Consider the following 16,850-nt stretch of genomic DNA (forward strand, 5'->3'; position numbering starts at 1 on the left):
TAGAAAAAATTTAGTAGCCTACATGTGTGTTGTACAAGTTTATACTGCTGTCACAAAGTACTTAATATGAAATGCTTAATATATGTGTTGTTGTAGCTTCAAGCTTGTATTACAATACTTTTCATATGGAGTATTATTACGATGCTAGTATCACAGCTAAAATGTGTCAGTCAACCTCACCCCTTAGAGTTGGCCAATATGTTACAGCGCATGCGCGCGAGCGTGCACGCACACACACACACACACACACACACACACACACATACACACACACACACACACACACACGCACACACACACACACACACACACACACACACACACACACACAGGCAATCATGAAAGATGGTCAAGACTTCCCTACCATTTTCAGCACAAACAGACAAGAAGGAGCAAATTGGAGCTGGCTCCATGGGTTTGCACTTCAGATTGCCTCTCTGCACAAGATGCCAGATGGCATTGATGCAGCCTATACTTGAGTTCAAAGCCTCTTCCTATGCTCGGGCCAGTGTCATTACAACAGACTGCCATTGTCATGGAAAATAAGCAAGGTCGAAGATTACATCAGGGATGACTACGAGCAGAGTAAAACCACTGAGAAGCTCTGTGCATGTGTGTGTGCATGTGTGTGTGTGTATGCATTTGAGTGAGTGTGTGTGTGTGTGTGTGTGTGTGTGTGTGTGTGTGTGTGTGTGTGTGTGCACTTGCATTATGTGCGTCCAGCAACAGTATACCACAATGTAAATAAGTGGCGCTACTAGATTTGTGTACTGTAACTGGAGTAGCGTCAGTGCAGTTGTGTGCATGCTTCTGTGGTGTTTGACTCATTTGGGGGCACGAGACCCAGATGTCTGCACCCAAGAACCTCAACAGAAGAATATGGCACATGAGGATGGCAAAACACATGTTGGTGCATCCTTTCAGCAACTCTGCTGCCTTCACTGCCACAGTTTGAAAACAAGCTAATATAGTGGGTGTACATGTGTTTCAGAGAACCATTTAGTTGTCACTTTAGGCCAACTGAATCAGAGTACCTACTAGAACTGGGTGATATTGATATCATCATATTTTAGAGTAGACTGAATACCTCGATATCGATAATGTGATGATATTTTTGGGAGGGATGAGTATTCATGCTTTACACACAAAAGTGTATTGATATATCGATATTACTATACGATATATCGCCCAGGCCTAGTACACATAGAAAGGTGTTTTGTGGGGAGACGATTCATATTTGACCTTATTCCTACCAACTGCAAGCAGAGTATGAGTATGAAAGGGAGCTTGAATGCAGCGTTTGTGCCTGTTTCTGCTGAGCTCCTTACCTTCTGGTCGACGATGGAGCACACCAGGTCCTTGACGGCAGACAGCGACAGGTCGCTGGCCTCCAGGTTGACCGTCTCCCTGGTCAGGCCGATCTGCAGCAGGAAGGACACCCCATGGAAGGAGCCACGGGAGTTGGTGGGGCTGGGGATGCTGTGGCCGCCGTTGGACAGCCGGGTGTAGAGCGGCCCGGGCGGGCTGGGCGATGGGGAGGGGGTGGGCGGCGAGGACGGGTGGTGCGGATGGAGAGAGTGGAGGTAGGCTCGAGGTAAGGATGGGGGAGAGGAGGCAGACATTGGCTTTCTTCCAATGGCGGGGACAAAGCGTAACGTGAAATGCTGAAACACAGGAGGGCTCAGTGATGCCTGGCGGGGGAATGGCCGTGGGTAGACTCTTGGCGGAGGAACTCTTTGATCCTCATTCCAAGATGTGTGAGGCGCAAGGCGGCCGTGCAAACATGTCACCAGTCCCTGTATGTTCTTTTGTCAACGTGACTTTGCGTTTCTCATACCGCTGACTGAACGCTCAGGCACAAGCCTGGCCGGCCCACCTGAGCTCACGCGCCGGCGGGCGGCTTCACCAGATGCACAGAGCGAGTGGAGAAAAGGTCTCTGAACCAATCCCAGACTTCTGCAGTAAGTCGCCACGGCAAACCTCATATCCTGGAGTGGTGCTCCTTCTCCTTACTGAAGTCAGTAATCCACTCCGACCACAGGACGCCTGTCACCAAGCACACACACACACACACACACACACACACACACACACACACACACAAAGTGCTATTTTTGTAGTGATAAAAGCAAAAAAGTATCCACCTATCTGAACACAGCAGAAAGGAATTGATGCAAATTACAGCCCTATCAGATTCTACTGTTTTACACAGCTATGAGTCAGTATACTTTTATGTAAACATTAATTACACATTAAAACCTCTGATTGAAATCATTTCTGACATTTGTTTTAACATTGCAATCGACTTTTGCTGTGTTAAGATGAACTTAACAACATGAATAGACTTAAAAAGACCGGGGCTTGTGTACAAAATACAAATCCCTCTAAAACGCAGGAAGAGATGAAAGTTTATACAGTATATTGTGTTTTCGTGTTTACAAGAATTCAAACTCCAGCAACATCTGGAACCAAGGCTTCTGAACATCTGGACCCCTCCCACTTTCAGAACACACAGCCCCAGTCCCCGAATGCCAGCAAAACAAGTTATACAAGCCCTGAATTTGCACAATCAAACGTATTTTTTTCCTTTGCAGTTGAAATATACCTCCGTAAAAGTCCCAAATGCCCCCCAAAACACCGGTTGAATATCTTTGAAGTTGTACTTTACCTTCACACTCGGCAAACGGCGCTTTTCTTTCCATTGTGAGTGGACTGCAGAAAGTTTGTAACTCCATCAACTGAAGAAAGCGGAGCCTCAAGTTTAGTATTCACCACACAGTGGAAGTCGCCCACAAGCTAGCTTAGCTATAACAAACACCGACATTAGCTTTACCCACACACACGCTGAAAGTTATGCACCGAGCCGTCCGCTTAATGACATTTTCTCTTATCTTTTATTCCAGATAGTAAATTCATGCGCATCTTATTATCCCTCCAGCTGTGACTACTCCCCCTCTGGCGAGAAAAAGAGCACAGAGCGTCCCTGGGGCTTGGAGTTTTTTCATTATCTCCGCATAACCGAGTTTGCATGTGTGGGCAGGGAGATTTGAACTACACTCCCTGTGAAGCAATGGCGCCTCCGAGGGAGATCGAGCCAATGCGCATGTCCCTTTCTTTTCCGTTATTTGAGCTTACGCATGCCAAAAAAGCTTTCTTCCACACACGACCTCGCGTAGCCATAGGTCCCAGAAGCCTGTCTTGTCTTTTTTATTGTAACTTCCTTGATTTTTGTTGTGTGGTTTTTGGATGTTAGCACCACCTCGAAAACGAGATCATTCAGGTCAAGGGTTTTTCCCTAAATGAATAAACTTGTATCATCATCATCAAGCCCCCCCCGCCCCCCCGGGGGTCATTGGCAAAATGAGGAATACGGTAGATTGATTTCACTCATTCACTCTAGTCTTACGCACTGTAGTTATTCACTGAGAAGATAGCACTAGAAATGAATGTTCTAGTGCTCGAGTCTCCACTTCCCCACCTAGAGACAGAAGACTAGACCCTCTACAGACTGAGGTCCCAGCTCAACAAATGCCGGCACATCGTCTCTCTGCTGAAGGATCCTTGATGGAAAAATGTGAGACCCCGGTTGAATTCATTATAGGCCATGAGAAGAAAAAAAAAACTGTCCATGCAACTTATTCAGCTTTAAAGATTTTGCCTAATAACAAAAATTTATGAGGAAAAAATCCACAGGGATGTGATTTTGCAAGGATGCTTATCTATCTTAGTGTTGCCAGCCGTTTTTTTTCTTTGTGAATTAATATATAGTAAACTAACTCTTAGCTGAAAAAGGGTTGTGTTATGAAGGCCTACCTACAGCATGTGGGTTTTTGCAGCCAGTGACATAAACTGTGAAATTAACTTTGGTTGAAATTACTGCAGACACCAAGCTGGAATAGTCAGTTAACAATGCACCTGGGGCAGGGGGTACGGTGGTGCAGTGGTAAGCGCTGTCGCCTCACAGCTCGAAGGTCCTGGGTTCGATTCTCACCTGGGACGCTGTGAACGCTGAAGGAATGCGTGCCCGTCCGCATGTCCTCGAGTGCCCACCGCCCGGGTGGGGTCGTCAAAAGGGCCTTTCTGTGTGGAGTTTGCATGTTCTCCCTGTGCCTCCCGGGGGTTTCCTTCATATAGGAACCCCCTTGACCAAAACATGCAATATCCTGGTTGCTAATGTGGTTCCTCCTCTGGTCGTTAAGGGCGCCTGTTCAGAGGGAGGGGAACCGGTTGGAATAGCGTGAACCTCCCACGTGCTATGTCCTACCAGTGAAGCTTCCCCTGTCAGGTGAAAAGAAGCAGCTGGCTAACTGCCCATGTCTCGGAGGAAGCTTGGAGCCAGTTTCGGCTCTCACCAGATTGGCAGAGGGTGGTGGAGTAGCAACCAGGATAAATAAATAAAAAGTAAATTAGCACTAAGGGGGATAAAAATGGGATTAAAAAACCGGGGGGGAAATATTATGAAAAAAAAAAAAATGCACCTGGGGCACAATGTTCAGTATTCATACTAGAAAGGAAAAATCATGCACATACAAGGATCATAAAAAGAACGATGTAAGACGGAACTGAATTTTTTAATAACAATAAAGCAAAGAAGAGCCATCTGAGTGCATTAATACTGTGGAAAGGACGGGTCTATCTTCTGGGCCCAGGCCATGAGGCCTCCGCAGATGTCTTTCACAGCAATATCGTCCACTTCAGATCCACTCATCTTCTCCAGAGCCTGCACTGCCCTCTGAGAATCATTACCCAGCTTACAGATCACATAGACTGGAGGGGGAAAGGAAGACATTGGAGGAAAATGTTGAGAAAGATGAGTTTGATGAAACTCAATCTGATCTCATACAGGTTTCTCATTCCATACAAACGTGTATGGAAGACCAAAATGTGTCGAGATGAAAATTACAACAGCATGCAGTCATTCTTAAAATCATTTCCACAGATGTTGAAGTAACATACTTCCATGAAAGCAGTGCATAAAGTATACATTTTAACCCATAAAAGTAATATAAGTTTAGGAATAGTCCTCTTTTCTACACAGTATGCACATGGATTGCTGGAAGCTATGGAAGGGTTGGGGAAAAGAATAAACAGAAAAGTATACAGATGTAGAGATTATTGCAATGGGTTCTGACTGTTTCAAACATTCAAGAGAGAAAAAAGGCTGCACACATGAGCTGGAATGTTATAAACAGAGTAGCAACATGTATAATTTTATAATTATACAGCTGGAATAGAGTTGACTATATAAGAACTGAATATGAAGAAAGCCAAGACTCTTAGCTGAGACTAAGCTCAAACTACTGAAAGCTAAATAAAGCTAATTGATAAAGAAACCTCAACACAGTCAATATAGAGAACGCCACAAAAATAAAGTCTTAAATAATCATTTCTTTAAAAGCGGGGCAGCTGCTCAGGTTGACCATACTTGTTTTGGAAAAGGGTCACCTGGCAACCCCATTACATCCCGTCATTGGCTGTCCAAACTTAGCAGTATGAGACTACACCTTGGCCTGTGAATATGCACCAGTGGTTCTATATGCCTATTTGTTTCCCCCTACATGTGCTGACCTACATGGAGGTGTTTTGACATGTTACCTGGAAGCCGGCAGTCACCTGCCATCTGCTGTTTCAATTGGCAGATTCTCTCCTGGAGTAATCGGATATGTTCACTCTTCCTCTCCTCTAGACTTGAGAGAGGAATGTCTAGCAACAATATAAGGAAAGGAACTGCGGAGGACTGGAGGATATTTTAAAAAGGACATGCAGGAATTAAAAGTAATGCAATTATTATTATGAGCTCACAATAACATAAGATTGAGTATGTGTTTCCACCACCACAAGGATACTGACAGAGGAGGGTAAGTGGCATATATCGACCTCCACAAGAGGGCGCACATCCAACAAGAGATGGGAAGTTACATTGTCCAGTATGGATTTATAATCCTGGAATTACAATGGGACAGTCTTTATTGCATGGACACATGAACTTTACAGCTGGAGAGATGTATGGCGTTATCTACTGCACAAAAATGTGATGTGCATCTCTTAAGTCAAGCCTGGGAAACTAAAAATGACGCATGGCAAACATTTCAGCAAATGTTGAAATGAGTGTTTCTTGGAGTTGCAGGGGTGGGGTCATCTGAAAATGTAGGCTGCTTTTCCTTAAATTGCAGGAAACAAAACTGTTTCTAACCGGAGCCCCTTGCACAATCTCCATTACAGCCCAATCAATCATGATCCCCATCTCTCTGCTTAATGAGTCAGCGGGTTTGAAAGCTCCAATTCTGCAGAAATATAAACAAAACCAATCCAGCGCCATTGCTTTCGGTGCCAAATAGAACATGTTATTCTTTCCCATAGAAAAACCTACGGGCACATTTTAAGTAATTTCCCATTTTGGGCTGGGTCAGCACCGAGATGCAATCAGTTTATGAATGCGTATGAACGCAGAGAAAATTGTGAGTAATCATACAATAAACATCACTTAATACAGTACAGGGAGTCACGCTATGGTCAATCATTCTGCATGATATACACTACCTGCACTGTGATCCTCTGATCTCTGGAGAGGAGGTTGAGTCTGCGGCACTGGAACACACAGAACATACGGTTGGAGGCAATCATCGAAAGGTGCATGACTGTATGTATGTATTGAGGTTTTTGGGGGGTCGCGGATGAGCAGCCTTTCAGCCTTGATTTTTTTGTTTGGTCTCGAACCTGCAACCCTCGTGTTGGTAGGCAGGGAATCTACTGCTGCACTACCTGGACACCCAGCCTTGAAATAAGTGAACAATAATATCCAATGGCGCTGCCATATAAAAACTCTGTAATATGAGGCATCTCTTTTCGTGAAACTGACCTTATCCGTGGCTGCAGAGCCACAGAGAGCTTCATAGTCCCCCAGCTGGGTGATGGTGGGGTTTTCTCCACATGCCGCGCAGCCAGCCTGCTTGGGCCGCAGCCTGATGGACCTGAACCTGGCATCTTGAGCGTCAAACATCAGCAGCTGCTGGCCGCAGGAAGCTGCACGGCCCCGTCAAGGAAAAGCATCAGAGCCCATGGCCACATTCAGAGCATCGGCTGGCACATGTGTACAGCCATGGCAACATTCAGCCATTCAGTTTGGTGGGAAAACAGTGCGACACTTCCCTGGCTGAGTCGGTGATGCACAGGGCGGGAGCCAGGTGTTAGCCACGTTTGCACAATAGGAAACAGGACGGGTCAGGTCTACGGTCTGATGTGCGTCTCAACATCAGCACAATAAGGATTTTGCCATTTTGTTTGTGACGGTCTCATAAGCAAGAGACTGAAGAATAGACAGTACAGGCTGCAGAGATTGCAGACGAAATATTAATCGGTCAAAGTGAAACGTTTTTTGCTTTGTTTTATCAGATCAAGCAGAAAACACCCCTTCCTTCCCATGGTACAATGGAATCTCCTTTGGCACAGTTCATTCAAGCAGGTCCTTCATTCATTCATTCATCTAGATGACTAAGCAGAAAGCTCTTGATACAGCGTGACATAATGGCCAGGGGTGTGTGATGATGTGGGAGTGCAGGAATGGAAAAGCAAAGGATACAGCCTTGTCCAGAGGCAATCTTCAGGACCTCCAACGCTTGGAAGCAACCCATTATGCCTGGAACTAAATGAGGAGTGGAACATTTGTCACAACTATCATTTAAACAGACTGCTCTTACAGAGTTAATATAATTTAAACAGACTGTGCTCTTACAGAGTCAATATCATTTATAAACAGACTGCTCTTACAGAGTTAATATAATTTAAACAGACTGTGCTCTTACAGAGTCAATATCATTTATAAACAGACTGTGCTCTTACAGAGTTAATGGCTGGGTTTCCCAAAAGCTTCTTTGCGCTAAGAAGCTAATTCAACCCTTCTTAAGGCCCCCTTAAGAAGCAAACGCGTTTCCCAATTGCTTCTTTACGAAGGCATGCGTTTCCCAAAAGCTTCTTAGCGCCAAGAAGCTTCTTTGACCCTTCTTAAGGCTCCCGTAAGAAGCCAACGAAGCCAACGTGTTTCCCGATTGCTTCTTAGCCTAAAATTATCTTCCAATTATCCTCCGTTAAGAAGGCTGCGTTTCCCAAAAGCTTCTTAGTGCTAAGATGATCTTTCGTTAAGAAGGTTTTGTAAGAAGGGTCTGGAGCCTTCTTAACACCTTCTTAATGACAAAACACTGGCAGATCCAGCCGCGTCAGGCAAAAGGAGATACTTGTGTCCACTGTTCCTCTTGTGTTTTTCCCTTTTTCCTTTCTTTCATGTACCCTTTAGTGTTTAAAATTAGGGAACACTTGAAAATCTCCCCTGTATGTATGGTTACTTGTGTTTTAAATGTTTTACCGTAGGCTATATTCCTCTAATCAGAATGGATTCCTTTTATAATGTTGTGGATTTATATAGCACCTTTCACAGAACCCAAGGTCGCTTAAATTCTGTAGTGTTTCTCTGTTTTGTTGTATGCTGTGTATATAAAGCAATTTGAACTGCAGTCCATGTCTGAAATAAATAATGTTTAATAAAGTTTAACATGACCATGATTAGGTGTTAACAGTGTTTCTCAACCATTGAGTCGTGGCCCACTGCTGGGCTCAGAGTGCCATCAAGTGAGCCGCTCCAGTTAAGATGCTTCTTAAGAGCCTTCTATTTTTTTTATTTTTCTCGACTGTTAAGAAGGCGTTTGGGAAACACTTCTTTGGAGCCTTCTTAACTCCTTAAGAAGCTTCTTAACTCTTAAGAAGCTTCTTTGTTGGGAAACTCAGCCAATATCATTTAAACAAACTGCTCTTACAGAGTCAATATCATTTATAAACAGACTGCTCTTATAGAGTTAATATAATTTATAAACAAACTGCTCTTACAGAGTTAATATTAATTAAACAGACTGCTCTTACAGAGTTAATATTAATTAAACAAACTGCTCTTACAGAGTTAATATTTAAACCAGACTGCTCTTACAGAGTTAATATTAATTAAACAAACTGCTCTTACAGAGTTAATATTAATTAAACAGACTGCTCTTACAGAGTTAATATTAATTAAACAGACTGCTCTTATAGAGTTAATATCAATTAAACAAACTGCTCTTACAGAGTTAATATTAATGAAACAAACTGCTCTTACAGAGTTAATATTAATTAAACAGATTGTTCTTAGAGTTAATATTAATTAAACAGACTGCTCTTACAGAGTTAATATTAATTAAACAAACTGCTCTTACAGAGTTAATATTAATTAAACAGACTGCTCTTACAGAGTTAATATTAATTAAACAAACTGCTCTTACAGAGTTAATATCATTTAAACAAACTGCTCTTACAGAGTTAATATTAATGAAACAAACTGCTCTTACAGAGTTAATATTAATTAAACAGACTGCTCTTACAGAGTTAATATTAATTAAACAAACTGCTCTTACAGAGTTAATATTAATTAAACAGACTGCTCTTACAGAGTTAATATTAATTAAACAAACTGCTCTTACAGAGTTAATATCATTTAAACAAACTGCTCTTACAGAGTTAATATTAATTAAACAGACTGCTCTTACAGAGTTAATATTAATTAAACAAACTGCTCTTACAGAGTTAATATCATTTAAACAAACTGCTCTTACAGAGTTAATATTAATGAAACAAACTGCTCTTACAGAGTTAATATTAATTAAACAAACTGCTCTTACAGAGTTAATATTAATTAAACAGACTGCTCTTACAGAGTTAATATTAATTAAACAGACTGCTCTTACAGAGTTAATATTAATTAAATAGACTGCTCTTACAGAGTTAATATTAATTAAACAAACTGCTCTTACAGAGTTAATATTAATTAAACAAACTGCTCTTACAGAGTTAATATCATTTAAACAAACTGCTCTTACAGAGTTAATATCATTTAAACAAACTGCTCTTACAGAGTTAATATAATTTAAACAGATTGTGCTCTTACAGAGTTAATATAATTTAAACAGACTATGTCTTATAGAGTTAATATAGCTTTGGGGAAAGTAAAAGGGACAAGGGGAGACGCCTCACCCACTCCTAACACCCCTCCGTCAGAACAATTGGTCACTGTCTCCGGGGGTGGGGGTACTGGGTACAGACATCTGTAGCAGGGGCCTCCGCGGTAGTTATATACGGTTAGCTGCGTGCGTACACACACACACACACACACACACACACAGACAGACAAAGTGAGAGGGCTTTCACGTTGGATAAATGACATTACAGATTAAACAGAAGAAAACATCCTATTTTGGTATTCCAATAACAGGTGCCTCTGTGTAGTAGTTAAATACTGTCAGCTAGCTACACACTACAGATGCACAAAGCGAACAAGGATTTAATAGGGCTGGGTATAATTGAAAAATTACGATACCAGTACCAATACCAGTACCCTTAAAGTGATATAGATACCAAAAGAGTACTTCATTCAATATAAGAAATGTAAAAAAGTACATACTTATTATTACCATTATTGATTTTTGAATTTTTTTAATAGAGCAGTACACAAACAAGACAAAACAAACAGGCTCAGGCACAGCAAAAGAAAAGAAAGAAAGAAAAAACATACAAACATCATCAACATGCAATATTACAACGTGATGCTACCAGCCACATAAGGCGCATACGTGCTTAAAAGAAATGTACATGGGATCTCACGCGAGGGGTCCATGAGAAACCAGCCAGGGGAGTCACCGATCGCCCCTAACCTCATCGAGGTAGGCTAGAAACAGGTCCCAGATCGTTAGAAATTTTCTAAGTGAGTTGGTTCTCAGGAACCTGAGCCTCTCCATCCGTATAACAGAGATCATGTCCATCAACCACCATTGAAAAGGAGGTGAAGAGGGGGACTTCCATTTCCTTCAAAATGAGTTTTTTGGCAACAATTGTCCCCAGTGTCAGAGAGACTGTTGCACAGCTGTAGGGAAGTTCAGAGAGGACTCAGAGCAGCCAAAGATGGCGAGTTCTGCCTCCGGCTGAGGGGTTCTTTTTTACCATTATTATTATTATTACTACTTCTACTACTCGACTCATCGTCACCATAACACTGCAGTATAAACCGGAACCAGGGCAGGCTCTAAACCAGATCTCACACAAGATGTCAAACTAAACAGTAAGCGAAACCAGGCTCTAAACCAGATCTCACACAAGATGTCAAACTAAACAGTAAGCGAAACCAGGCTCTAAACCAGATCTCACACCAGGGGTCATTAAACAGTAAGCGAAACCAGGCTCTAAACCAGATCTCACACAAGATGTCAAACTAAACAGTAAGCGAAACCAGGCTCTAAACCAGATCTCACACCAGGGGTCATTAAACAGTAAGGTCGCTTTCACATATAAGCTGTTTAGTACGCTTTAACCGCGCCACAGTTCATTTCCTCGGATAGTGCGCTTCGTTTGGGGTGGTGTGAAAGCGCAAACGAACTCTGGGGCGGAACAAACAAACGAACTCTGGTCCGCTTGAAAACGTGGGTCTCGGTTCGCTTCCATGTGAACCCTGGCGCGGTTCGTTTGTTGTGTGAAAGCAAACCGGACTAAACACAAGATCGCCAGTGCATCTGATGCACTCATGCAGTGCATCATGAGTAGAAGACGGTAGAAGGGAGCAAAACAAACACTGCGGGGTGCACACGTGTACTACAGTACCTGCGTGCCACGTGACATACAGTACGTCGTCATAACAACACATCGTTTCTCAACAGCTGGCTTGCCTATCTCCTTCGGTACGTAGGCTACTCGTCTCATCTGCAGAATTAAATGTTCAACGGCTTGCTGCCTCATCTCTGCTGCTCATATTGGGCACATTCTTGTCAAATATTTATTTGATAGTAACATCAAAGTAAAACCAGAAATCCCAATATCGCAGGTTTGTGTTGCGGATTCACTTGTGTTGTTCAGTCAGCTCTCAGCCAGGCAAGAAGCCTGCTGAAGAGAGGAGAGATTTCCCTTCTCTATTCTGTCCAATAGACGAGTGACTGTTTCGACCACGTGACATTGTTCAGAAAGTTTGGTGTGCTTGACAAATTGCATGTGTGAAAGCGAACCAGACCAAATGAAAATCGCAACAATGTTGTAACTTCACCCCCACGAATCGCACCGAGTCCACCAGCTTATATGTGAAAGCGACCTAAGAGAAACTAGGCTCTAAACCAGATCTCACACCAGATGTCAAACTAAACAGTAAGAGAAACCAGGCTCTAAACCAGATCTCACACCAGATGTCAAACTAAACTGTAAGAGAAACCAGGCTCTAAACCAGATCTCATAGCAGATATCAAACTAAACTGTAAGAGAAACCAGGCTCTAAACCAGATCTCACACCAGATGTCAAACTAAACTGTAAGAGAAACCAGGCTCTCCACAATCTGTTGAGAGCCTGGTGACGTCAGGTTACCACAGACAGACTGTATGTGCTGTAGCTGCTGCGGTAATGGGCCAATCACGCGTCACATTAAATCGAGGAACACTTGCGGTGATTGGCTGCGAGCAAAACCATACAAATAGTACATATACCCAAAAAAAATAGAGCTCTGTGTACAAAAAGGATTGAATGCAGATATCGTTTGCCTGGAAAAGTTTCGATACTTTCGGTCAATACTTTAAAAGTATTGAGTAGCGATACCCAGCCCTAGGCTTTAATGCTGGAGAAATGCCATTAGAAATGCAGCAGAGTAGCTAGAGAAAGGCCTTTCTGTCTTACCTGTCCCTCCATTCTCAGAGCGCTTGCTGACACCAGGGGCTTGCCACTGAGCACACACGTGTCATTCACCAGATAACGTGTGGGGACGTTGTCCGAGCAATCAGCCACAATGTCATATATGAGGTCCATGAGGTCAAGGAGTCAGCATAGACAGAGGTTATCAATATGATCATTTCTAAGTTAAAGCATACTTTTCACTGGTTAATTTCCAAAGCACAAGTATGATAGGCGAAAGCATGAGAGCGCTACCCAGTGGCGGGGCGGTATCAGATGCAGGCTAAGGGCTTTGTAGCAGGATACTGGTGGATGAGTTGCAGGGCGTTCTCTGAGGAGAGCTGGAGGTGGTAGGGAATACACTCTACTGTCGAGTTCAACCTGAGGACATAAAGTCACCTTCAAAAACACAAACACAACTGATACATAGTCGCATTCTTTCTGTCTAAAGGCCACATTCTTTTTGAGTGAATAAAAAATTCATGGCTATGTGATGCTGGCCTTTTATTACATTTAATTAACTCATGGAATATACCCGTGCAGTGTGTCGAGTGTGAATGTGCGACCCTGTGTGGCCGGTGGAGGCTGCACAGCATCACAAATCACCATTCAGCACCATTCATCTGCTCAGCCATCGCAAATTCTGTACATACGTGTGTGTGTGTGTGTGTGTGTGTGTGTGAGGCTCTGTGAGCACACCTTGATAACCGTTCGTCCGATCTACTTCACACTCGGCGAGTATATAGACCCTTTTCACATGGGCCATTTTGTGCCGAAAAGGGAGGGTAAACACAGGTGCAAGCAACACACTAATGAGAGTTTCCAAATTCCAATCATGGAAGTTGGAATCCCTCATTAGTATTTTGCTTGCATCTGTGTTTACCCTGCCTTTTCGACACAAAATCAATAAATCACTTGAACTAACGACTATTAGTAGACTAAGAAAATCTATGGTCGAGGGCAGCCCTAAAAATCCTTGTAATATTTTAGTATGAAAGTGGACAAATTTATAGATATGAAATATTGGCACAAAATATCACATATAATAAGCAGCTTTAATATGAACGTATGTATTGGTATCAGTCTTCAAAAACCCATATCAGTCAAAACCTAGTATTAAGCATGCAGTTGAATTATCACTAATGTTTCCATTCAGGAAAACCAGGAAGAGGATGGAACTGTATGCCTGACACAGCATCAAGACACAACGTTATACTGTAGGTCATTGCTAGTCAGAGAAATGACGCCCTCATGTGGCTATGGCTATACAATGTGTGTGCTAACCACAGTAGGCCTACTGTGAGCGAGAAAGGCCCCAAAAATAACATGTTTACACAATATTTGCAGACTGGGATGAAATACACAACCATATATAACCTGTGGTGAGACAGGAAAGCGCCAGCTTACATTACACAGCATCCAAAGGGTCACAAAAAGCGTAAAAATGCACCAATTATCATGCTCACTGAACATTCAAAAGTAATATCAAAATAGTATGTCTGCTATTTCAATATGGTATCTCCTGTTTTAGGGCAACTGAGCAGAAATAGAAATCCCAAAAGCACCTTGGTACAAAGAACATCTTTGTTCCACTACATGATATTGGTGTAAAGGTGGTTTGCATAGAGATAAATAATAATAATAATCTGTTATATCTCTATCTATGGTGCTTTGGGCCATCAGGCCATGACAAGACGCACAGTGTAATGTTACACTAAAATAATGTTACATGCAGTGTGTGCAGATCCCAGGTCAGTACCTCCTGACTGCACTGGCAGCAGACAGGGCCTTGGCCTGACCCCGGCTCTCCTCTCCATGCAGCACCTGTCTGTGGAGGTTACTGAGCTCCACCTCGTCATAGTCCAGCAGCCCCAGCCGCCCTGTGGAAACACAAAGATCAAAGAGTCAAAGCTTATCATAAATGTTAAACCCAAACCCTAAAACCAGGGTTGAAATCAACACTGTCTAAGTGCCAAATGCTGGTCAAAAAAGGTGGAAAAAGTGTCTCTAAATCCAAAAGGCTTACCCACTTGTAACGTAACTTTTTTCCTAAACGTTCACTTGGGAAAATGCCTAATTACTGATTACATCATTAGTATAATAGGAGATGGTTTCTGAACCTATTAATGGTGATTCACATTAGGCACTAACCTGATCTAGCAGATAACTTACCAATTCCTGCTGCAGCCAGATACTGTGCCAGGGGGCAGCCCAGTCCTCCACAGCCCACAACCAGCACTGACGTCTTGGAAAGGTTGAGCTGACCTGCCCACAATCAAGATTCACTCGATTCACCCATCCATACATTTCACTTGATCATGACAGAATACAACAAGGAAATCAGACTAGGGCTGGGCGACATGGACAAAAATAAATAAATAAATCATATCTCTGTATTTTTAGGCTGAATGGTGATACATGATATATATCTCTGTATTTTCTATAAAGTGGGCTAAATGTTCAGTGCTTCCCCAAAATATTTGGGGGGGGGGGGGGGGGTAAATAATCATCAGTAATATTGACACAATGAATAAGTGGGTAAAGGCAAATAATGGAACAGTTAGAACAGTCTGGTACGTTCAGAAAATTACATCACGTTGCTGTAATTCAGCATTTAAAAGCAGGGAAGGACATATCCAAAGACAATATCTAGTCTCATACCACGGTAGCGATATAATATTGATATATTGCCCAGCAGCCCTAAATTAGAGTGACCCTACTCTCAGTCACCCTTACCTTGCACACCCAGCTCTGGCAGAATGAGTTGTCTGCTGTAGCGCATGATGTCCTCGTTGCTGAGGGCCGTTTTGCCTTTCAGAGGGGCAAGGGCCGTCACCTTGTCATGTAGCTCCAACACTGACCTTTGGCTCTGACATCATGAGAGGGAGGAAAGATTACAGACAATATTAGAACCAAGTTTCCCCCGATCCTGGATAATATCTTGTGGTCATTTTGCAAACTGTCTGTGTATCTCACGTGTCAATATGTCTAAGTCTGGTAGATAGCTAGGTACAATTAAAAAAAACAGCCCAAAACACTCAGTGGCTGTCTTTTCCACTTTCATTGTCTGTCACATATACAATACACACACAGAGCACGCCAGCCTCTTTAACATGGTTGTTCATGTCTGCTGTGGCTGGTCTTCATTGTTTTCAATTCCTGTAAAGCTGTACTTGAATGTTTCCACATGCAGGGGTGACAAATAAATAAAAATATCCTCTTGTCCGAGTCCCCTGTGAGGACAATGAAGTAGCTAGGAAGGTAGTCAGCAAGCTAGCAGATTACCTTGATTTTGAGCTAAGACTACTGCTGTCAAATTTGCCGTTTTGTTCCATTACAGAATAACCAAGTTTTCTACAGTATGTTGGCTGTTGAAATTGATTTGCTGGTTGCATGGATTAAACCCTAACGTTAGCCTGCAGCTATATGAAAACCTGTTATAAAGAAAGCTAATTTCAGTGGTATTTATTCAGTGGCGTATTTGCGCTTAACACACACAATAAACTCCATAATTACCTTTTCCAGTTGGGACAATTTATTCTTCAGAGCAACAATCTCATTCTCTTTCTCCACGAGCCGTGCCTTCAAGCAGGACGCCTCTTCTGCCATCGCTGCAAAGCTCAAAGAAAACACATGCAGGTACAAAAATATTGCAAATATATATCACACGACTACTTCTAAATGTAACGTAATGTTGACATTTGACGTCAGCTGCTGTAGCGGTAGCACGGTGCACACTTCCGGGTTGGGCATGTGGATTGTGGAATCAGATCACGTGGTACGGTGTGACGTTCAAGTAACAGTGCTGCTGAACGCTCACCTTCGAAAAAGAGCTGATCCTAGAACAGTTTTTAAAATTGTTTAAAATAAAACTACAAGTGCAATATACTGCTTGCTGTTCATTGATCTATTTGTTAAAAATCTCCACAATAGGCTACAGTAGGCACATTTGTGTTGACGCCACACACAGTATAATATAGTGACATATTTTACTACTTAGTGATATCACACTATCGTAAAGTCACTATTAACGCGTTATTGCGTGTCCATAAGCTTAGTGAATTTCCTTTAGGGTTCATATGAAAACTGAAAGTTGCCAAATACTTGGCATATCTAGTTCCACTAGGTGAGGGTG

The 16,850-nt window shown here is 42.5% G+C and overlaps 2 protein-coding genes across 3 annotated transcripts in view; both read right to left on the reverse strand.

The window, feature by feature from the left end:
* The window catches only part of prkd3 (protein kinase D3), a 73,756-nt gene extending 71,972 nt beyond the window's left edge, over positions 1-1,784 (reverse strand). Inside the window, exon 1 of one of the 2 annotated variants that reach the window (XM_083632862.1) lies at positions 1,329-1,784. In XM_083632862.1, the coding sequence (XP_083488988.1) occupies positions 1,329-1,622 (294 nt within the window). In that variant the 5' untranslated portion in view covers positions 1,623-1,784. The remainder of the gene's footprint in view (positions 1-1,328) is intronic. The other variant, XM_083632861.1, reaches the window with a different exon arrangement.
* A 2,778-nt stretch (positions 1,785-4,562) lies between these two features.
* Positions 4,563-16,447, reverse strand: mocs3 (molybdenum cofactor synthesis 3). Its single transcript, XM_083632866.1, has 13 exons — positions 16,232-16,447; positions 15,452-15,584; positions 14,888-14,980; positions 14,475-14,595; positions 13,022-13,096; positions 12,722-12,839; positions 10,051-10,159; positions 7,580-7,642; positions 6,860-7,023; positions 6,541-6,588; positions 5,847-5,943; positions 5,596-5,703; positions 4,563-4,767 (listed from the first exon to the last, which is right to left on the reverse strand). Exons 1-13 carry the CDS (start codon positions 16,322-16,324, stop codon positions 4,610-4,612), a joined length of 1,380 nt encoding a protein of 459 aa, XP_083488992.1. The 5' UTR covers positions 16,325-16,447; the 3' UTR covers positions 4,563-4,609.
* Positions 16,448-16,850: the final 403 nt, after the last annotated feature.

The sequence above is a fragment of the Poromitra crassiceps genome, assembly GCF_964638095.1.
Source record: "Poromitra crassiceps genome assembly, chromosome: 3".
Taxonomy (NCBI): domain Eukaryota; kingdom Metazoa; phylum Chordata; class Actinopteri; order Beryciformes; family Melamphaidae; genus Poromitra; species Poromitra crassiceps.

Coding starts and splice junctions, on each gene's coding strand:
- mocs3 (XM_083632866.1), bottom strand. CDS start 16,324: ATGGCAGAAGAGGCGTCCTGCTTGAAGGCACGGCTCGTGGAGAAAGAG. Junction 5,704..5,846: donor CCACTTACCCTCCTCTGTCA/GTATCCTTGTGG, acceptor TATTGTTGCTAG/ACATTCCTCTCTCAAGTCTA. Junction 4,768..5,595: donor AGGTGACTGCCGGCTTCCAG/GTAACATGTCAA, acceptor TTCCCCCTCCAG/TCTATGTGATCTGTAAGCTG.